The 20,645-nt window shown below is 37.4% G+C and overlaps 4 protein-coding genes across 4 annotated transcripts; 2 read left to right on the top strand and 2 right to left on the bottom strand.

Annotated features, from left to right (window-relative positions):
• Positions 58 to 3,145, bottom strand: LOC104723588. Its single transcript, XM_010441970.1, has 11 exons — positions 2,879 to 3,145; positions 2,464 to 2,562; positions 2,224 to 2,378; positions 2,028 to 2,121; positions 1,850 to 1,920; positions 1,657 to 1,763; positions 1,415 to 1,536; positions 939 to 1,027; positions 813 to 872; positions 603 to 707; positions 58 to 519 (listed from the first exon to the last, which is right to left on the bottom strand). Exons 1-11 carry the CDS (start codon positions 3,033 to 3,035, stop codon positions 400 to 402), a joined length of 1,179 nt encoding a protein of 392 aa, XP_010440272.1. The 5' UTR covers positions 3,036 to 3,145; the 3' UTR covers positions 58 to 399.
• LOC104723587 lies at positions 3,704 to 7,211 on the top strand. Its single transcript, XM_010441968.2, has 4 exons — positions 3,704 to 4,355; positions 4,514 to 4,860; positions 4,994 to 5,029; positions 6,822 to 7,211. The coding sequence occupies exons 1-4, from the start codon at positions 3,941 to 3,943 to the stop codon at positions 7,209 to 7,211; spliced, it is 1,188 nt and encodes a 395-aa protein (XP_010440270.2). The 5' UTR covers positions 3,704 to 3,940.
• Positions 8,384 to 9,086, top strand: LOC104728040 (monothiol glutaredoxin-S7). Its single transcript, XM_010447083.2, has one exon. The coding sequence runs from the start codon at positions 8,557 to 8,559 to the stop codon at positions 8,863 to 8,865; it is 309 nt and encodes a 102-aa protein (XP_010445385.1). The 5' UTR covers positions 8,384 to 8,556; the 3' UTR covers positions 8,866 to 9,086.
• On the bottom strand, positions 10,495 to 11,802 carry LOC104728039. The gene is made up of 2 exons (XM_019231878.1): positions 11,073 to 11,802; positions 10,495 to 10,946 (listed from the first exon to the last, which is right to left on the bottom strand). Exons 1-2 carry the CDS (start codon positions 11,800 to 11,802, stop codon positions 10,495 to 10,497), a joined length of 1,182 nt encoding a protein of 393 aa, XP_019087423.1.

Genomic DNA, 20,645 nt, shown 5'->3' with positions numbered 1-20,645 from the left:
TTTTTTATTCGACGACGGAGATATATATGGAGAATTAATACGTAACTGGATAAGTAGTTGTAATCAATGAACCTTTTTGTCTCGTTCTATAATAAGATAGGCTCAAAAAACTTTTGTTTCTTTTTCTTTTATTACAGAAAATGTTCTTTTACTAATCAAATTAAGAACAAAAGTCCCACCGAGTAAAAGAAATGGACAACTTTAGTCGTTATGCATCAATCTCCTAAAGGAGAAAGTGAGTTACCGTAGAATCCAAGAAACTGAACGGTCAATGTGTTTCTCTCATCTCTGATTGCCACCGGTAAAAGGATAAGATCACATCAAAAGTTTGGTGCCAAAGAATTAACTTTTCAAACCTGTTGAACTCCAAAGAGCTTCTACAATTGTTGATTCAATCATTTAGCTGAGAAGAGCTTCGTTCTTGTATAACTCATCCAAATCCACGCTCACGTTCAAACCCGAGCTGACCAACGCATTGACCATGGAAGGAATCCCAGCTTTCAATGAAGAAGCTAGAGCCTGTTCATCATAACATATGGTTTTTTAGATGAGGAGTTTTGGTTTCAGGGTTGAAACATAACAAATAGAGAAAAGTTTTTAACCTTCTTTTCTTCTTCGGTTTGGCGCTTGATAACGTCCACAGGCCATTCATTTACAAGTTTCTTGAACTCGGTTGAGACTGATGACTTTTTCTCATCAGGATACGTCTGCATAGTCAAGTGACACCGAAATCTTTAAATTAAACGTACTTTTCAAAGCTAAAAAGGGTTATATCAGAAGAGACAAACATTACAAGGAGGCTATGGGCTAACCTGGCAGATAACCTGGACAACCGCAGCAGCTTCTTCAGGTTTACTTTCTAGTAGAAAACCCTGCGAAAGGATCAAATCTATAAGGATTATTCAGTTACTTGAAGACTGAGAAAGATATGTGCAAACCTTTGCGCAAGAAAAAGCAGTAGCAAGAGTGTGTTGACTGTATGTCTCTGATCTCAGTTGATCTACTTTCCATAGTGACTCGGTATCCCCTGATAACAAGATTTACACAATCAGAAACTGGCATCAGAGCAATAAAAAGAAAAGACCTTTTCAGACTAGAGTTTTGTTAAGATTTCCAGATCTGTCTCTTGCATTACTAGCAGTAGTATACAATAAATCCCATTATTAATCATGAAATAGTTGAGTCTGTTCCTGGTCTCTTAGAAAAGGGAGTCTAAAGTCATAATTACGGGTTACGAGTCTGTTCCTGATCTCTTAAGAAAGGAAGAGAAATAATCAAAAATTCTATGGATTCGTATTCTATTTCATTACCAAAGGTCCAACAACAACGTAAGTCCATGTATGTATATGTACATCAAAGAGTCCATCTAGACTTTGCAAAGCCATCTCAAGAATAAATAAATCAATGCAGGTACCTCTCTTGGCAGCAAATTCCATCCATACATCGAATGTGGTCTTCCTCAACTTAACACCAGCTTTGGAGAATTTTTTAGAGTACTTGGCCAGTAGATCCCACTTATCTGTATCATGACATATCCTGCAAAAATCCAGTTAAATTTCATTTCATGATTTGAAAGCAAATGCAGTGGAAACAGTCACATGCAAATTTCCACAACGCTATCAAAAAGAAGGAGAAACGAAACATTTTTTTACACACCTGAAAACTAAATCTGCTGTGCCAGGTTGTAGAGGCAGGTCATTTGTTTTCAGGAGTTTCATTACTTCTTCCATGAGTTCAGAATTCTTGTGCTCTAGTGCATATGACTACATGGAATCCAGAATACGTCTTAAACATCTATGTGCACCGAGAAAACAACCAAAAAACTTATAGACACGCAATGCCAAATTACCAGTAGATGGTGCGCAGATGCAACACTGGGTGTCAAACCTTGAACATTATGTTTCCACAAAGCCTTCTTTCCTGAAACCACAAAGAACTGCATTACTACCCTCTAATGAAACATTAAATCACCATTAAAAAACCAATGCAAAAGTAACTCAGTAAAGTAAAAGCAAAACTGGGAGTACCAGATTCAATTGCTCCAACACGTACACACGTCTTAGCAACTTGTTGGCATAGATTGCAATTGAAGTTTTCATGAATACGAAGATTGGATAATCTCTGCAATCCAGAAACAGCAAATTTCAAACACTGACCAAACCATACATCCTGAATAATAATAGGAACTGAACTAAACTGAAAAAGGGAGATTTAAGTACTAACAAATCTCCGAAGATTCTGAAGAACGTCAAAGAGAAGATGAACGTCATCCTGATTCTGACAGCTCTCAATCAAAGACCACAACCAAGCATTTGGAGGCATTGACCTCTTGACATTCACAGAATCAAGCATCTTATCATGCAATTCCTTAACAGCTACTGCAACATCATAACCGCAATGAGAGAAACAGCTTTATTGATCTCAAATCGCAATTCAAACACAAAGCAACATATAATAAGAAACCTGTAGGATTTGCAGCAAGCTTCTCTGCTTCAGATGAAAAACTCGATCTGGGGATCAACAAGCTCATAGACGACGAGTGAGTACCACATCTATCAATCCCTGCAACACATCATCATCATTCATCATCTATTCATCTTAATACCTCACGTATACATAAATATCGCAATTTGGGATCACAAAAACAAGATAAAGCTATTTTTCAATTCACTCACTTACAATGTAATGAAAGTTTAACCCTTTAGTATCCTAGGCTTAGACATTATCTCAAAAACACATACATAGGCTAAAAGTTTTCACTTTTATGCACTTATACAGGTTAAGTAAATCTAGTATAGAACAATACAAGTCTCCATTTCCAAACCTGGGTATGGTTCATTTCGCAATTGGCATTGGGAAATTGACGAAAAGAAAGTACCTTTTAGTACAGAGGAAGAAGTAGACGTCTGATTCCGCCATTGGAAGGAGGAGCTTGGGATTTGAGAAGCAGAGGAGAAGAATCTCGGATTAGTCTCTGTGGTAACAATGGGTTTTAAGATCTTAGCGACTCTGCGAGAGTTCTGGAGGAATTGCATCGCTAGTGATTCAAGAGTTCTGATTCAAAGCTGGGTTTTTCCTTTTTTTGAACTGTCTCGAGATTGAGAGAAGGAGTGAAGGACGATGGCTAAGACGCCGGAATCAAAGATTTAGGGTTTATTGTTTTTGATTTAGACCATCAACAATGCATTATTTCATATATAAGTCTCTAGTTTTACTAGTAATTAACTAATTCACCCCATTACTTCAGTTTTTGTATGATTAGCCCCATCTCCAGCTCTAAGATATCATGTTTAAATTTACATTAACGCGTAAATTATTGTTGTTGTTGGAATATGATATATATATTTACTTTTAAAAATGGAGATTGGAATGAAAAATACCCAAATGAAAACACAAACCGACAAACGTAAGTAGTTGAAAGTGATTCAACCATTTTTTTGTATTATGCACGTCTTTAACTTATAATTAAGTTGAACCAATTATATATACATCTTATTCATTTTAATCGAGTTATTCATTTATTTAAAAAGTAATTATATTTCTATTTTTCCTTAATATGTTTAGTTTAGGATACATCCCATGTGTCTCTCTAACTAAACATAACCTTTTCTATTCTATTAATAAAAGAAAAGAAACTAAATGATCTTTAATTTTGTGAAAAATGGTATTGCCTTAAGTTTGGAACACCAAAGAATAACTAAAACGAAAAAAATTATTTTTTTGTCTAACAAAAGTGAATCACAACGCAAGAAAACAACTGGAATTAATTGATCGGTTTCTTCAATCTCCTTCAATAAAAATCCATCAAAAGATTCATCTTCTTTTCCATCAACCCTTTGATTTTCTCTTCAAAAAATAATTAAAGACAAGGAGCAAAAAAAAAAAAAAAAAAAGGTTCTTGTAGAAAAAGAAGTAGTATTTTAATTAGAGGATATAACAAATGGGTTGTGGGAAATCAAAACACGATGTTGTTACGGGAAACTACACAAGAAAGATCAGAAAACCTTCGGAAGTTGAATCAGTGAAGGGAAAAGAGAGCGAGACAATTAAAAGACAAGAAAGCTGTCGGTGCGGGAAAAAGAACGACATCTCCGACGTAGTTTGGAGCGACCAGCCAGAGATTACCGTAGAAAACAATACCAAGAAGCCGGAGGAAAAGAACGATGTAGGAGATTATGATGAGAAAACGGCAGTAGAGATGACAAATGGTGACAAGAAACCGGAGGAAAAGGAAACAACGGCCACTTCTTCTCCCGTGAAGGCGGTGGCGACGATAGTGCCCGAGAATATTGTGACCGAGGAGACAGTTAACGACGTGAATGAGACCGTTCCACCGGTTGTCGACGAACAAAAGGGTATGCATTCTAAAGTTGATTTAATGTTTTGTTACATATTATTACACATTGCAAAACTATACACCCACAATTTACGTGTTACATAACTTTTTCTTGTAAGGTGTACGTTTTTTATTAAAAATTTGACATAAATCTTCAATTTGGTTTTTCATTAGCAGAAAATAGTGATATTGAAACGGTGGTAGAAGAAGAGAAAAGTGTAGAGGATAATAATATTGATGGTGATGTTGATACCGAAGTTCCATCTACTGAGGTCGAAGAACCAAAACCGGACGTAGAAGCTCCTCCAGTCACAACGGAATCAGAAGTTTTAGAAATTCCGACAACCGAAAATGAAGAGACCGCAGCCGCGGAAAATAATGAAACCGTCGAAACAGAAAATGAAGAAACCGCAGCCGCGGAAAATGATCAAACCGCAGCCGCAGAAAACGATGAAAACGTCGAAACAGTAAATGATGATGAAACTCCAGTTTTAAAGGATGAAGATAAAGTTGATGTTGAAGAGGTATGAAAAGTTTTTAAGTATTAACATTTAGAGCGTCATATTGGTTGGTTCTCTACTGCTCTAGTTAATTAGTTTGATCTCATTACAAGAATAAACTCTTTTCTAGAGCTTACTACATAATTGGGTTGTGTAGGAAAATCCAGCCGATATAGTAAAGGAAGTTGAGTCGGTATGAAGAAGGGAAACGAAGAGCATATACAACAAGTTTGATACTCTATGCATCATTGAAATCAAATCTATTGTTTCTTTAAAAGAGAAAAGAAAAAAAACAAATTTTCTTTGTTTATTCTGTTTAACCTATCATGCAATTCGAAAGATTGTATTTGTTTCAGTTAAGCGAAATTGAATCTTTAAGTGGAATAAGTCATTACATAATCGATGGTTGCATGGTGAACATATAGCGTGGTTTTGAACTATCAGTGGGATAAAGATGTCCTTTAAATATTACTCTAAATTTTTTTTAGTGAAATCATAACACTGACCCATAAATTTTGTTCTTATTTAAACATGCACACATTATCCACGAGAGTTCGCCCTACCCGCATACGCTCTCGGGCACGTTCTCCAAAAATTATTTTTCCCGTGGCGTCGAATCCGATCGGCGCCGCTAGGCACCTGCTCCTCCTTCCTTGTGTTATCTTCTGCTCCCTAAACGTCTTTTTCCTCTGTTCCGTTTCCGTTAGTGAATTCACCGGAGGTTCACCAACTCTCAAAACTTCTATTCCGGCCATGCTCCAGTTTCATTCCCCTTTTCCTCTTCCGTCTCTTCAGGTGGGTTCCCTCGACGACTTGCTTCTCTCGAGGCCCCAGCCATTCCATGCAGAATCCGAGATTTCAGAACGCCCTGCTAGACTTGCTTCTCGCCTCTTTCACCGACTCTCTTCTATGTCAACACCAACATCTCTCTGCTCCTTGGATTCACATCCTCTCACCAAGTGTTCTGCTTGGGCGCAGCTGGACAGGAGCTCTGTTTTGACGCCAGAGCTGTGCGAGTATTTGACGAGAACCCATGACCCTAGTGTTGTACTTCAATTGTTCAGGTCTGTTCCGAACTCTTCATTGTCCTCCTGTAGCTTGCTTTTGTGCCGATCTATAGTTCCAATTGTCCAAAGACTGCATTTGGAGCATAGTCTATCAATGTCGCTATACCGATACAATATTTGTTTGCGAACCCTGCCATCAGAACTTCCTAGGAGCGTTACCTATGTTTGCCAAAGTTTGAAGAGGCTTGGCATTATGACCTCATCTCTATGGAACGATGGTTACCAATGCCTCTTCAACCTATCCCCTATGCCCCACATGCTTCATGCATCCCCTTTTGTGCTTATTTGCATCATGTGCTTCATTACCAAATCTTATGCAAGCCAAACATCCAAAAATCCAGGTCTAGTATATCTACCCCTCTCTCAATCCATAGCTTTTGTCTAGCTACCTTGTTTGATCTCGTTGGCCGAAGACTCCATCGGGGACTACAATTAACTAGACTGCCTTGGTGCTGCGAGTACTATGTAAAAACCTTGGTTTCTGATCTTCTGGTGGATGAGTGTTTTGGGTATAACACCTTTCATGGTATTCTAAATCCAAACCCATCCGGCGCATTCAGGTGTCACCCTTATACCATCATCTTCACTTTGTTTTTGATGTTAGAAACTAAAGAGACCAAGCATGTACCTTATTCCTCCATGTCAAACCGACTACATGCTTTGTGTGGTGTTCTTAATCTCCTTGACCAAGGGTCCCAAGTGAGAGAGAACCCACCTGTATTGTTACGGTTTTACTGTAATCTGTGGCTTTTTTTGGCTCTTGTTTCACTTATATGGTTTGTCGTTAAAGTCTTGAATCAATATGGTCTTATGCCCTGGAACCTATCTCTTACATCCGACGACTTCAAGCATGCTTTCTTCAGCACCATTCACATCACCCGTACTGATTGTTATCAAAGTTATCTATGGCGCTTCCAGTTTGATCATGACCCTCCACTTTGGATGTTAAAGCAGACTACCATTGACCATCAAAGCTTGGTCTACCGATCCTTTGCCAATGCGCTGCTCATGTTTCTGTCTCTCACTCTGGTGAGCTTCTTGGCTTTGGCTCCATTTCAAACGTCACAAGGTCGTTCGACCGTGACTATCCTGTCATCCATCGATTTTCTCGAGGGTGTTCAATTGAGCTACCGTGATCTCTCATGTCCCATGCCGCTACCTAGTGACTGGTTCACAGTTCTCATGGATTCTATCTCGATATCTCTTATCTACTCTTTTATGCCTTTCGGGTTTACCCATCTTTGTAACCTTGTTAACCTTTTGAACTTTGAGATCCTTGAATCTCCACTTGTATTTGCTTTGATTTGATTAAATGAAAGCTTAAGTTTGTCCAAAAGAAAAAGAAAAAAAATTAAACATGCACACATTACGTATATAAAATGTGATAAGATGTCTCGAAAAAAGTGATAGGATGGTACGAGGGTATAGAATTAGATGCGATCATATGATATGTATTATGTAAGACATGTACGGGATATGAATATGACGACCTTATGAAAAACGACTCTCCGGAACAATGTTGGGCCACACCATTGATCAAGATATACCGAGAAAAAAACATAACAATGTGGTTCCTTTGAGCCTTATCGTCATGGAATGAGATCGAATTTCAGCGATGTCAAGAATCATACAAGACTTTACTTTATTCCGAAATCGATTTATGATGACATTTTAGTGAGAATAATAAACCAAAATGGTTTGATGGTAAGTGAAGAAGCCACGTAATCCTCAATACAACAAAATAAGAGACTATTCTGGAGATATACCTTACGATCTCGAGTCTTCACGAAGTGGCGCTCTACTTTAATTATGTTCGTATGTATATGTCAAGGGGTGGGGTTTAATTAAGGTTGTGAACCTATGTACGATGTCGATCTTGTTTAGCAGCTTTAAATAATTAAAGTGCATACATAACTATGGTTTATTTATGTATTAAAACGGATCACAAAGCAAAAAAATTTGTAAAGCCTCAACACATAACATACACTAATACAAGTACAAGTAAAACTATATATATGAAACTTATGAAGTATATGCAGCAAACACTAAGTAGATTGACTTTAATGTTATAGACAATGAAACTATATGGCCGTACTATATAGAGATGACATGATTCGTCCGTATCAGATATTCTTCACAGCTAAGAGATTTTGTTATCTGTACGTTTTACCAAATTAGTTTTCTTCTTTACATGCAAGAGGCAAAGAGTCAAGAACGTGTAAACCGATCATTGCCTCAGGGCCTCATATTCTCTCGGATACTCCCACTTTCTTAATTTTTATTATAGAAAATGTGTTCTTTATATATTTAATTTTTCCTTTTTTTTGCTCAAAAAAATGTGTTGTTTATTTCATGCTATAAAGTTGATTCCATAGAAAAAGTGCTACATCGAACCCATAATATGACAACTTTACGTACCTTAGGATGCTATAAATAGAGGAGCCTTATAGACAACTCTGTACATTAAACATAAACTCAAAGTCAATTTTTATCTTAACACACCCAAAGATATCAACAATCTCTTTTAAAAGTCTCAAGTTATCCCATTCTCATATCTAGTTTCGCATTTCGATCAAAACACACAAATTTTATCCTTTAGTTTGCAAGCCGCTTTCCAAACGCGAAACGACCTTCCTTTTACATTATAATACCAATGGAGAAGCTACAAAAGATGATCTCCGAGAAATCGGTAGTTATTTTTAGTAAGAACACTTGCTGCATGTCGCACACAATTAAAACTCTCTTCTTAGACCTTGGTGTGAATCCGACAATCTATGAGTTAGACGAGATCAACAGAGCAAAAGATATAGAGCAAGCTTTGGCTCAGCTTGGCTGCAGCCCAACCGTGCCAGTGGTGTTCATAGGAGGGCAGCTTGTCGGTGGAGCTAATCAAGTCATGAGTCTCCATCTCAATCGTTCTCTTATACCAATGCTTCAACGTGTTGGGGCTTTGTGGCTTTGATTAAATAAAAAAGGAATACTTACGTACAGATCGTAGCTTTGTGATAATTAAGGATGAAAAAATAACCTATACATGTCGGTATGAATGATATGTCTATTATCTATGTTATGAAAGGATAGATTTTTTTTTTTTTTTTGACCTATGAAAGGATAGATTGTGAGGATATATTTTGTATACTTTATACATAATAATTTAAAATAACCGTGCGTTGTAAATTCAAATTTTCCATGTTATTTTTAATATATATGCAATATGCTATTATATGTTCTAATATTGTTGAGAAAAAAATACATTTTGACTTTCTTTTGTTTTTTTCCTTCGTCGTCAAAAGAACGAAAATAAAAAAGCTACTTCTTTCCTTTTTCCCCGGCCTGTCATGTTGTCAAAGCTGCAAGAGAGAATACAAGAGGAACATGTGGTACTTCTTATGTGTTATTTTTTAGTTTAATCTTTTATCGGTGTTGATGTAATCTAAAATTCTAACTCATTAATCAGAGTGGAATCTCATATACTGTTTCCAACAAAATGTAACCTAACTACATTAGTTACTAAACACATTAATATCCCTTTATCATTTTTATTTGTTTGTACGTACTCCCACTGCTTCGTCGGAAACATAATATAATATTGCAGGCACCCTCTACAAAATCAAGAATTGTTGAAACCACTGAATAAAAAATATGGAAAAACTTGAAAGAGAGAATATGTGTTTGCATTATTGTATGATAATATGCACATTGTGTGGTGCCTTTTGTTTCTTAATTAAAAATTTGTGTGATTCTTATGATTTTGTCTATAAATACTAGAGGACTTTTTGATAATTTTAAGAGTCAATCTGGTGAACGACAAGATTTGAGAGAACTTTTAGATCAATGGCAATTAAGAAAAAAAACAAACATTTTAAGTATATGACAATAAAACAATTATGTATTATTGTTCTGGAAATTCTTTAATTAAATTCGGAAAATAGAAATTAGAAATAGTAGTTTGTTAAATCATATAACATAAACATAATTTCTGTCGAAGATAGTGTTTCACGTTGACAATTAAAACCTTAAGAGGAAACATATCAGGACAACCCAATGGAGATATATTTTAGGGCCTTTTAAAATTGTTTTATTAATATATTTTATAGTTTGAGTAGATTAAGGGTGCAAATAGATGACTTAAATTAATAGGTTGAATAGATTGAATGATTATTCATCCAATTTTTTACCATTTGAGATGCATAAGTTGGAAAAATTATTCAACCAAAAAAACTAGAGAAATGAACAAATTATAAAGGAAATTTGTTCAACTCTTTCATCTCCTATTTAGTAGATGAATGAGTTGAATGCTATTCAGCCAATTTTATTCAACTCATATTTTTTCAACTCGTTCATCCCTAATGCAACTATTTCCACCCTAAGAACTTTGTGATTGTTAATTAAAAGTTTACCCCCAATGGTGGGTTCTTATTTTGAGTCTTTTAATTTATTTTTTTTTGAAAATAAAAAAAATAAATTAGAATATAAAATTATTGCATTTGAGATATATGTTTATCAAATTATTGCATTTCATAAAATTTTAAACATATGAAACATTAAAACATAATAAAAGAGAAGTAAAATTCATAAAAAGAGGAAATGCTTAATGATATTCTCCAAATTTTGCACAAATATTATCAACTAAATCATCTTGTAATTGTTTATGTTTATTTCGATCACGAACACTCAAACGAATGTTCATCATAGTGGAGACACATGAAGGCCTCGTTGTTGGTACGGTGAAGTCCACTTCTGAAGTTCGGTTGGACTCCATGTGTGTGAATTCGGATGGATCAAACAGAGTGTATCCATCTCGTTCGTCTTCTACGATCATATTGTGCAGTATGATGCACACTATCATTATATTTCCAATTTTATTCTTATCCCAAAGAAGAGCCGGATTTTTCACTATGGCAAATCGAGCGTGCAAAACTCCAAAAGCACGCTCGACATCTTTACATGCAGCTTCTTGATGTGTAGCAAAGAAAGAGTATTTTGGAGTTTGCGGTAGTGGAATAGATTGGATAAAAGTAGACCATTTTGGATAAATACCATCTGTGAGATAGTAAGCCAACTTGTACTAGTGTCCGTTGACACTGTATTTAACTTTCAGAGCTCGACCATTTAAAACATCATCAAAAACGGGAGAACGATCAAAAATATTTATATCATTTAATGTACCTGGAGGTCCGAAAAAAGCATGCCAGATCCAGAGATCTTGTGATGCTACAGCCTCTAAAACGATTGTCGGCTTGCCAGAACCACATGTATATTGACCTTTCCATGTGGTAAGACAGTTCTTCCACTCCCAATGCATACAATTGATGCTTCCTATCATCCCCGAAAATCTGCGGAACTCTCCAATATCGAGTAGACGTTGAAGATCTTCTGGAGTCGGTCTTCGTAAGTACTCATCTCCAAAACAATTGATGATGGCGTCAACAAAATGATCCAAGCATGAGAACACTGTGGTTTCAGAAAGTCGGAGGTATTCGTCAACCGCATCAGCTGCCAAACCATATGCCATCATACGAATTGTTGTTGTACACTTTTGTAGTGCTGAAAGCCCCAACCTTCCTGTAGCATCTCTTCGTTGTTGAAAGAATGGAATTTCAGATCCTAGTAGCTCAACGATACGCATGAATAAGGGTTTGTTCATTCGAAATCGGCTTCGGAACATTTTAGGAAGGTATGTTGCATCTTCACTGAAATAGTCGTTCCACAAGTGAGCATGGCCGACTTCACGATTTCTTTCAATGTAAGTTCGCCTCTTCTTTGGTTTGGGTGGTTGTTGATGTTGAACAGGTGGAGTGAGAAGAGATTGCCAAACTTGATTGGAAATTTGGTCACAAACTTGATTTAAGGTTTCATCAATGGTGTCATCAAAGTTATTGTATGAAGAAGATGCCATTTTAGGAGAAACGTGAAAGAAAAGATAGAGAGTGTTTTTGTGAATTTTGAGTAGGGTGAGTGTTTGATACGATAGAGAGTGTATGATTGTTTTGTGAATTGGTGAGTGTTTGATAAATCCACCTCTTTGTTTTATAGACTTGTACTGGTGTATTTTGTGGTGTGGTTTGCGTAAGAAATGTGTGGTTTGGTGAGATAAAAAAACAAAAACTGGACTTGTACAAACTTGTGGTGTATGTCACAAAAAAACAAACAATTGTTACTACATTACAATTAAAGATTTGACATCTTGTGGTGTACTATAGAGATGTTTGATCACGGGAGACACTTGTGTGGTGGGTTTAGCTCACGAGAGACGCTTGTGTGGTGGGTGAAGGTCATGGGATACTCTTGTGTGGGGTGAAGCTCACGTCAACCTCTTGTGTGGTCAAGATCAACAGTCACCATCCTTGTCCTTTATCCTGAAACCGTATACACAACACCAAACAATTAATTCTTGAAACCAAAAAACACAAGTACAGTTAATAACGAACATGTCAACACTAAACAAGTAATTCAAGCCGATTATATTTGGAAACAAACTAAAACCGAGTACATTAGTTAAACCAAATAAGGAACAAACTAGAACCGATTACAAGACTTCACGATTACAATGACCGAGTACATGAAACATACTACATAAGACAACATCTAAAACCATTCAAACCATTCAAACTGATGATAACATGTCATCAATTAGTTTGTCTTTCAAAGCTTTTTCCGATTCAGTAAGTGAATCTTTGTTTGCAATAAGATTTTCAAGCATCACATGCTTGCTATGCTTCTCTTTCATAGCGAACTCCATCTCTTTCAAAGCAAAGTCATTTTGCTTCATCTCATACATCCTCCCAACCTCTTGCATCAAGCTTTAGCATCTCCCTCTACATCCGCTTGAGTGGTTATGTGTTTCTTACCCTTTCTTCTCAACACCTTCGCAGCCTTAACACCAGTAGGACGATGCGTAGGTTCATCCTCGACATTAATGGGAGCTTCGGAGGCAGAAACATCCTCACACACCCATGTCCTTTTGACTCCAGTCCCTTTAGGAGCTGTGGAAGCACACCACTTCTGATCATATCTAAGCTCTCGCCATGCATGCTCCAAGGTGAATTTGACGTTTTGATCATTGAATAAAATTTGGTGTGCTAGCTTCATAACGTCATCTTTATTCTGCCCACTAGATTTCTCCCTTGTCGCAGCTTCATAACAGCCAGCGAACTTGCACACAATGTCGTTGATCTTACCCCACCGCTTCTTACAATGACTTGACTCTCTCTTTGGTTAACCAACAACATTTAGACATTTAGATACATAATCCGCAATCCTTCCCCAAAAGGCTCCACGTCTCTGCTGGTTTGATGTAATCGGGTCATTACTCGTGTTTAGCCAAGTACTAACAAACATCACATCATCTGCTGGTAACCAAGCATGCCTTGCTCGGCGGTTACCAACAGGTGATGCAGCTGCAGGTGGGACGTCATAACATTGACTCTCATAAGGAGAGTCAATGCTTGTGCGAGTATGATGTTGACTTTGGAGGAGATCGAAGAAGCCAGGAGAGAAACGAAATGGAGTCAAACCGGAGTCCTCTGAATCCATAGCTGCTTCTTCGTGTGTGTGTTAGAAGGAGAAGGAAGGGTTAAGGTTTTGTGTTTTGTGATTGGTGTTAATGTTTTTTGGATTGTGTTTTACTATCAAGGAAAGAAGGTTTTGTGTTATGTGTTTTGTGTTTTGTGTTTTACGGTTTTATTAACAATCATTGTGAGTAGTTTACTTTTTAAACTAGTGGCTTTATGTTTTCAAATTTAAGTTCCACAACAACCACATATTTATCACTTAACAACAACCAACAAACACTAAACCATCACACAATAAGTCTGATGTCGACTTCCCTAGTCCCTAATCAAGTACTAATGGTATTTTTCACAACCAACAAGCATTCATCATGACTGACTCGACACTTACCTACACTAACACCACATAAATGAATAACACCAACAAAAAAAAGAGAAAAGATCATATAGCAAGACATAAATCGAGAGACATGTCGACTAAACTTCAAAAATTGTAAACGGAACTAAAACAAAAACAAAATAAAAACAAATAAAAACCGGTACAAAACAGAGTGAAAAATCTTACCTTGTGTGTTTAATTTGGCTCAGCAAGCGCCTCACTTGGATTTTTCCATTTCACTTGGCTCCTTGTGTTATGTATCTTCCAACCATATACACGCACCTACAAGAAAGTGACATGTCAAAACAGATGGAATAATGTTAAATTAAGAAAAATAAAACATGTCAAGTATCAGAGTAAGAGAAACATATCTTTCTCTACCAATATATCAGCTTTCCAACCACAATGGCTTCAAGGTCTGAATCTGAACATATATTCAAGGCATGGCGTCAAGGCTTCTCATCTGTCGGAAACTAATGTCGGACCAACTGATAGATATATACAATTACAAATCAGACAAAACATCACTACTGATAAACAACGACTTGATCCTATGATTAAAACAACACAAATCAGCAATCACATATATCAAAATACCGCAAGATCAGTTTCTCAATCATATAGGAAGAACCCTAAAGACTACTTCTACCCGATTTCGAACTCTAGGCATGAACAAGCAAGAACCCTAAAATTTCGAACAACCAACCCTAAACCAAAATTTACCAACAAAATCCAAACAACCCTAATCCCTCCTAACTTATCACGAATTCATCCTACTAAACAGAGAAACTTACCCTCAGATTCCAATTGCTTCAACCTCATCCGAATGAATCGACTCCAAACTCAAATATCTCGGAGTCGATTCAATTTTCTCCGATTCGCCTCCCCAGATTAAATCTCCTCCGATTCGGATCTCATCCGACCCAATCGCCTTTGATTCCATAGCATAAACATATCTTTCTCCTTCCTATTATCAATACTGGACTTCGATCGAGAGAGAAACTGCGAGAGAGAGACCGAGAGAGAGAGAGAGAGATGAAAGAAAGAAAAAATTTGTTCTGTCGAAACAATTTTTTGTCCTTCTTCTATTTTTTGTTTGGCCAACGAGCACTTGACACGTACCGCCTCTTAGCACATAAACGAGTATGCAATATAAGAGACTCTCTTGCATTTTTTTGTTTAATCTGATTTTTTTTTCTTCAGCACTAAAACCTCCCTTAGAACCCTGCGTTGGGGATAACCTCAAGTAATCGACGCAATAAAGAAGTTTTGTTGGGGAATGAACAATTTTCGACTGAATTTTAAGCTCCTAAAGTTATTTGATCTTCTCTCTCCTTTAGTGTTGCATACCACGAGAATGCATACATCGGAAACTGATTAGAAAAAGATACTCTTTTTATTATCTGTGAATGAAAGATACAATATGTAACCGAATAAAACAGAGTATCAAGAGAACTTCTAGACGCAACAAGATCATAATCCTCTCAAACGAAGACTCAAATGTCTCGTTTCCTCACAACAAACAACATAACTTCTATTCTTTACAATCAAGGTTTCTATATCACAAACGCTTTTACTTGCACGTGTCTTCCTCCTCGTCCGCATGTGCTGTAATTTCCTTGTTTTTCCTTTTGGTATACACTTGCATAGGCTTATCAATACCCCCCCCCCTCTTCAAAATGCAGCTTGTCCTCAAGCGCTAGACTCGGATACTGCTTCTTTAACTCCTTGAATGACTCCCATGAATTCTCATACTCTGGTAAACCTTTCCAAAAAACCAAAGCTTCTAACATGCTAGTAGCATTGTAATGAGTCTCCAACACCTCCTCTGGTTTGAGTATTATCTCCTTGACTTCATTTAATAGATCAGGAAGGGAAATAACCTGATGATGATCACCTAACACCTTTTTAAGTTGAGATACATGGAATACCGGATGAATCTTCGAACCTTGTGGGAGCTTTAAACGATATGTTGCTTTCCCGATTCTCTCCATTATCTCGTATGGGCCAAAATACTTAGCTGCTAACTTTTGACAAGCTCTCTTGGTCACCGAATGCTGCATGTACGGTCTCAACTTCAGAAAAACCCATGTTCCTACCTCATATTCAACGTCCCTTGATGCTTGTCAACATTGTTCTTCATCAGTTGTTGTGCATGTGTGAGTTTTTTCTTAATCTGAGATAACATCAAATCACGTTCCTTCAACATTCGTTCTAACTCCAGAACCTTAGTTGACTGTTCCTCGAAGCGCAGTATAGCTGGAGGGTCCCTCCCATACATGACCCGGAATGGTGTTGCTTTCAAGGATGTATGATACGACGAGTTGTACCACAGCTCAGCCCACAACAAATATTGGTGCCACGTCATGGGGTGAGCTGACGTGAAGCATCTTAGGTAAGTTTCTAAACTCCGATTCAACACTTCTGTCTGGCCATCAGTATGTGGATGAAACACCGTGCTATACTTGAGTTGGTACCTGAGAGTTTGAAACAATCTTTCCAAAAAATGCTTAAGAAAGTGCTACCTCTGTCCGATACGATGGAAGCTGGGAAACCATGGAGCCTAACCACCTCCTTAACAAACAATTTGGCCACATCCACTACTTCAAAAGGGTGTTTCAAACTCGGAAAGTGACCATAATCAATCTATCCACGATTACCAAAATGACATTCTTCCCTTGTGAAGTCGGTAACCCATCAATAAAATCCATTGAGAAGTCCTCCCACACCTTCTGTGGTAACGGTAGCGGTTGCAGTAGGCCTGCAGGGGATAAAATGGAGTATTTGTGCCTCTGAAAAATCTCACATTCGGCTACAAACTACTGAGTATCTGAAACAAGGCCATCCCAATGAAAAGATTGCTGAATCCTTTTGACAGTTTTTAAAACTCCTGAGTGACCACCAAGTAATCCGCTGTGACACTCCTCCAATATTAATGGGATTGAGCTTGAATTCTTGGGTATTACCAATCTGTTTTTAAACCATAACTTGTTCTCTCGCACTGTAAACTTCTTATTAATGTTTTGATTCGCCAACCAAGCTTGAATCTCTTTCTGAATCTGTTCGTCCTTGTCAATTGCCTCATATATATCCTGAAGTTGTAGTCCCGATGGAACAGTTAATGCCATTAGTAGATGAGAAGGTAACACACCTTGGGATTGCACCATTCTTGATAACCCATCTGTAGCTTTATTCTCTACACCTGGTTTATATAAAATCTCGAAGTCGTAGTTCAAAAGCTTAATGAGCCATTTTTGATAATCCATAATGACTTCCTTCGGCTCCAGTAAGAATTTTAAGATTTTCTAATCAGTGTGTACTATGAAATGCCTCCCAAAGAGAAAATGCTTCCACTTATGAACTGATAAAACAATAGCCATTAGTTCCCTCTCATAAACTGGCTTAAATTGCTCTTTTGCCGTCAAACCGTGGCTAAAATATGCAATTGGCTTTTTGTTTTGCATTAAAACAGCGCCTAATCCGAAGTCTGATGCATCTGCTTCTACCACAAAGGTTTCTTCGAAATTTGGCAAGGATAATACAGGAGCTGTAAACATGGTGAGCTTGAGCTTGTCGAAAGCAGTTTGTGCTTCTGAGTTCCACTCAAAGCTGTCTTTTCTCAATAGATCGGTTAATGGCTTTTCCAATATGCCATAACCTCTGATAAAACGCATGTAATATCCAGTGAGACCCAAGAATCCTCTCAGTTCTTTAACCAACTTTGGTGTGACCCATCTCTTCATAGCTTGCGTTTTAACCGGATCAGTAGATACACCTTCTCGCGAGATAATGTGACCCAAATATTCAATTTGGTTCTGGCCAAAAAAACATTTTTTTTGATTTGCAAAGAGTTGATTCTCCCTCAAGATCTTCATCACTACTTTCAAGTGTTCCTGGTGTTCTTCGAGTGAGTTGCTATAAACCAGAATGTCATCAAAAAATACTAGAACAAACTTTTGCAGAAACAGTATGAAAATTTCATTCATTAATGACTGGAAAGTTGCCGGAGTGTTTGTTAATCCAAATGGCATGACTAAGAATTCATATTGACCATCGTGAGTCCTGAAAGCAGTCTTCTCAATATCTTGTTCCTTCATTCTAATCTGATGATATCCTGCTCGAAGGTCTAGTTTAGAAAAAAGAATGGCTCTGTTTAACTCGTCCAAGAGTTGATCTATCATGGGAATCGAGAACTTATCAGGTTTTGTCACTCTGTTTTATGCTCTATAGTCAATGCAGAATCTCCAGCTATTGTCCTTTTTCTTCACTAGCAACACTAGGCTTGAGAATGGGCTAGGTATGATGATTCCAGAATCTAACATCTCTTTGACCATCTTCTCCATGATCTCTTTCGGCGCATGTGGGTACCTATAGGGTCTCACGCTAATGGTGTTATGTCCTGGGAGTAAAATGATTGCATGTTCCCTTCCTCTAAGTGGAGGTAATCCGGATGGAACCTCAAAAACATCTTCAAATGTGTCTAAAACTGCTTGGATCCCCATATCTAGTTGAACACTATTCGGTTGACTCAACTGTCGATTGTATAATGCTACTTCTACACCCTTCTTATGAATTTTGTACCCACTCGATAGTTATTTTAATGACATTTTAGAGATGAGTAGGTCAGATTCTCCTCTTATAGACACCATCTGACTATTGTAGATAAAAGACATCTCATTCTTCTGCCAATCCACTCTGCAATCTCCCAACGTTTTGAGCCAGTAAACTCCAAGAATGACATCAATTTGTCCCAACTCCAGAACAATAAAATCGGTTGTAAACTCCAAATTTGAACCGAGAAAGTAACTTTCTTACAAACTCCTAGTCCATTAACAAATATACCGGTTACCAAGGTCACATTCAGGTTTGGGTCTTCTTTACACTTAAGTTTCAGCTTCTTAACGGCAACAGGTGATATGAAATTATGTGTTGCACCACTGTCTAGCATTATCACTATGCTGTCTTTGCCCACTGATCCTCTCACTTTAGTAGTTGAGGGTCCAGACATTCCTCTGAATGATTGAAAGGATAAAGCCATGCATTCTCCAACTGGTTCTGCAAACACTTCTTCTTCTGGGTTATCATCTAATATCTCCACTTTAAACCCATTAAAAACCGTCATCACCCTCAACTCCTTGTGTGGACATTTATGCTCCTTTGACCAAGGTCCATCACATTTAAAACAGACTCCTTTTATTCTCTTCTCATCTAACTCTGCATTTGTGTTGTGTCTTCTTGGTCTCTGGTCATCTCTGTACTTCGGTTTTTCATTAGCTTGTAATGCATCTGTGGCAATGGATTTCATCTTCCAAGAATTAGTGTTATACTGAGAATTTCCTCTGTATTCTTGATTATACGACTCCGTATTCTCCTTATTAGCCAATATCAACTCTTTATTGACTCTTCTCCTCATAATGCTTGACTCCATAACTCTAGCCTCTGCTACCATTTCTGGCAGATTGCGAGGTTTCTGCATATGCACTAGATCTTGCATTTCTTGCGTAAGTCCATTAAGAAATATACCTTCTAACTTCTTTTCATCGAGGCCAGTGACTTGTGATGACAAATCCTCGAACCTTTGTATATAATCTGCTATTGATCCTGTCTGTTGTATACAAAAAAGACTTTGGCTTGGACCTCTTATCTTCAAATTCTCGAAACGCAACATCAGAGCCGACTTAAATTGGGTGAATTTTTTTGTGTTCACTACCCAATTATACCAGCTCAATGCTTCTCCACTAAGGCTTACTGATACCAGAGCTAACTTTTCTTCGTCGTTATAACCTCCCAAGCAGAAAAACCGCTCAACACGAGCAACCCAACCATAAACTCCAGCTCCATCAAAGACTACCATTTCTATATTCTTCATCAAGTTCTCTGGCCTAATGTTACTACGACATGGTCTAATGTTACTACGACATGGTTCCAATGGAGAGATACATACCTGATTATGGCTTTCTTAAAATCGCGATGGTCCCGAGTGACTTGAGCCACCCACTTCGCAGACTGTATCAATTCCAGGCAATGAATTAAGGACCATATCCAGTTTCCTTCCAAGATCCTCCAATTTCTGATCGCGAATCCTCAGTTCGTTACCCAAAGATTCAATCTTTGATCCCATTTGTGAACCCATCGCTTCGATCCAAGCATTCATCTTGCTTCCCGAGCTTCGCATCTCACCCAATTGATCGTAGACGTCAGCTAACGACGCTTCATGTTGTTCCTCCGCATATAATTCTCGCACCGGTGATAACCCCATTGACATAACCATCTTCAATCTTCTTCGATCTCGATCACGAACGCACCAATTGATAAGAAAAAGTCTCTCTTTTTATTATCTCTGAATGAAAGATACAATCTGTAACCGAATGAAACAGAGTATCAAGAGAACCTCTAGACGCAGCTAGATCATAATCCTCTTCAACGAAGACTCATATGTATCGTTTCCTCACAACAAACAATATAACTTCTATTCTTTACCATCGAGGTTTATATATCACAAACGCTTTTACTTGCACGTGTCTTCCTCCTCGTCCGCACGTGCTGTAATTTCCTTGTTTTTCTTTCTGGTATACACTTGCATAGACTTATCATAAACAGAGTGAAATTCTAAACTAAAAATAAAATTACAACTTTTGATCAAATCTATTGTTTCTTTATTTATTATATATATTGAAACTACTTTTAAATTTAAAATATTGTAATTGGTTTTCATTTATGTGTATTTGAAAACTCAAATGGAAACATATATATATATTTCGTTTGTTGCATTGTGAACAAACATAGTTCTCAAAACATAAAAGTTAAACCACTATATTAGTGTGGTATATGTGTATGCCTATAATTACCCTT

This window comes from Camelina sativa, chromosome 11 (genome assembly GCF_000633955.1).
Source record: "Camelina sativa cultivar DH55 chromosome 11, Cs, whole genome shotgun sequence".
Taxonomy (NCBI): domain Eukaryota; kingdom Viridiplantae; phylum Streptophyta; class Magnoliopsida; order Brassicales; family Brassicaceae; genus Camelina; species Camelina sativa.
Note: the sequence above shows the minus strand (reverse complement) of the source record. Positions and strands in the feature narration are given on the sequence as shown.

What these genes read in the sequence shown, in the direction of transcription:
- LOC104723588 (XM_010441970.1), bottom strand. Translation starts at nt 3,035, where the DNA reads ATGCAATTCCTCCAGAACTCTCGCAGAGTCGCTAAGATCTTAAAACCC. An exon ending in ACAGCAGATTTAGTTTTCAG is followed by an intron (nt 1,537 to 1,656) that starts GTGTGTAAAAAA and finishes GGATTTTTGCAG; the next exon opens with GATATGTCATGATACAGATA. An exon ending in TTGTCCAGGTTATCTGCCAG is followed by an intron (nt 708 to 812) that starts GTTAGCCCATAG and finishes TTGACTATGCAG; the next exon opens with ACGTATCCTGATGAGAAAAA.
- LOC104723587 (XM_010441968.2), top strand. Translation starts at nt 3,941, where the DNA reads ATGGGTTGTGGGAAATCAAAACACGATGTTGTTACGGGAAACTACACA. An exon ending in ATAAAGTTGATGTTGAAGAG is followed by an intron (nt 4,861 to 4,993) that starts GTATGAAAAGTT and finishes TGGGTTGTGTAG; the next exon opens with GAAAATCCAGCCGATATAGT. An exon ending in TAGTAAAGGAAGTTGAGTCG is followed by an intron (nt 5,030 to 6,821) that starts GTATGAAGAAGG and finishes TGGCGCTTCCAG; the next exon opens with TTTGATCATGACCCTCCACT.
- LOC104728040 (XM_010447083.2), top strand. Translation starts at nt 8,557, where the DNA reads ATGGAGAAGCTACAAAAGATGATCTCCGAGAAATCGGTAGTTATTTTT.
- LOC104728039 (XM_019231878.1), bottom strand. Translation starts at nt 11,802, where the DNA reads ATGGCATCTTCTTCATACAATAACTTTGATGACACCATTGATGAAACC. An exon ending in TGCTTTTTTCGGACCTCCAG is followed by an intron (nt 10,947 to 11,072) that starts GTACATTAAATG and finishes ACTATCTCACAG; the next exon opens with ATGGTATTTATCCAAAATGG.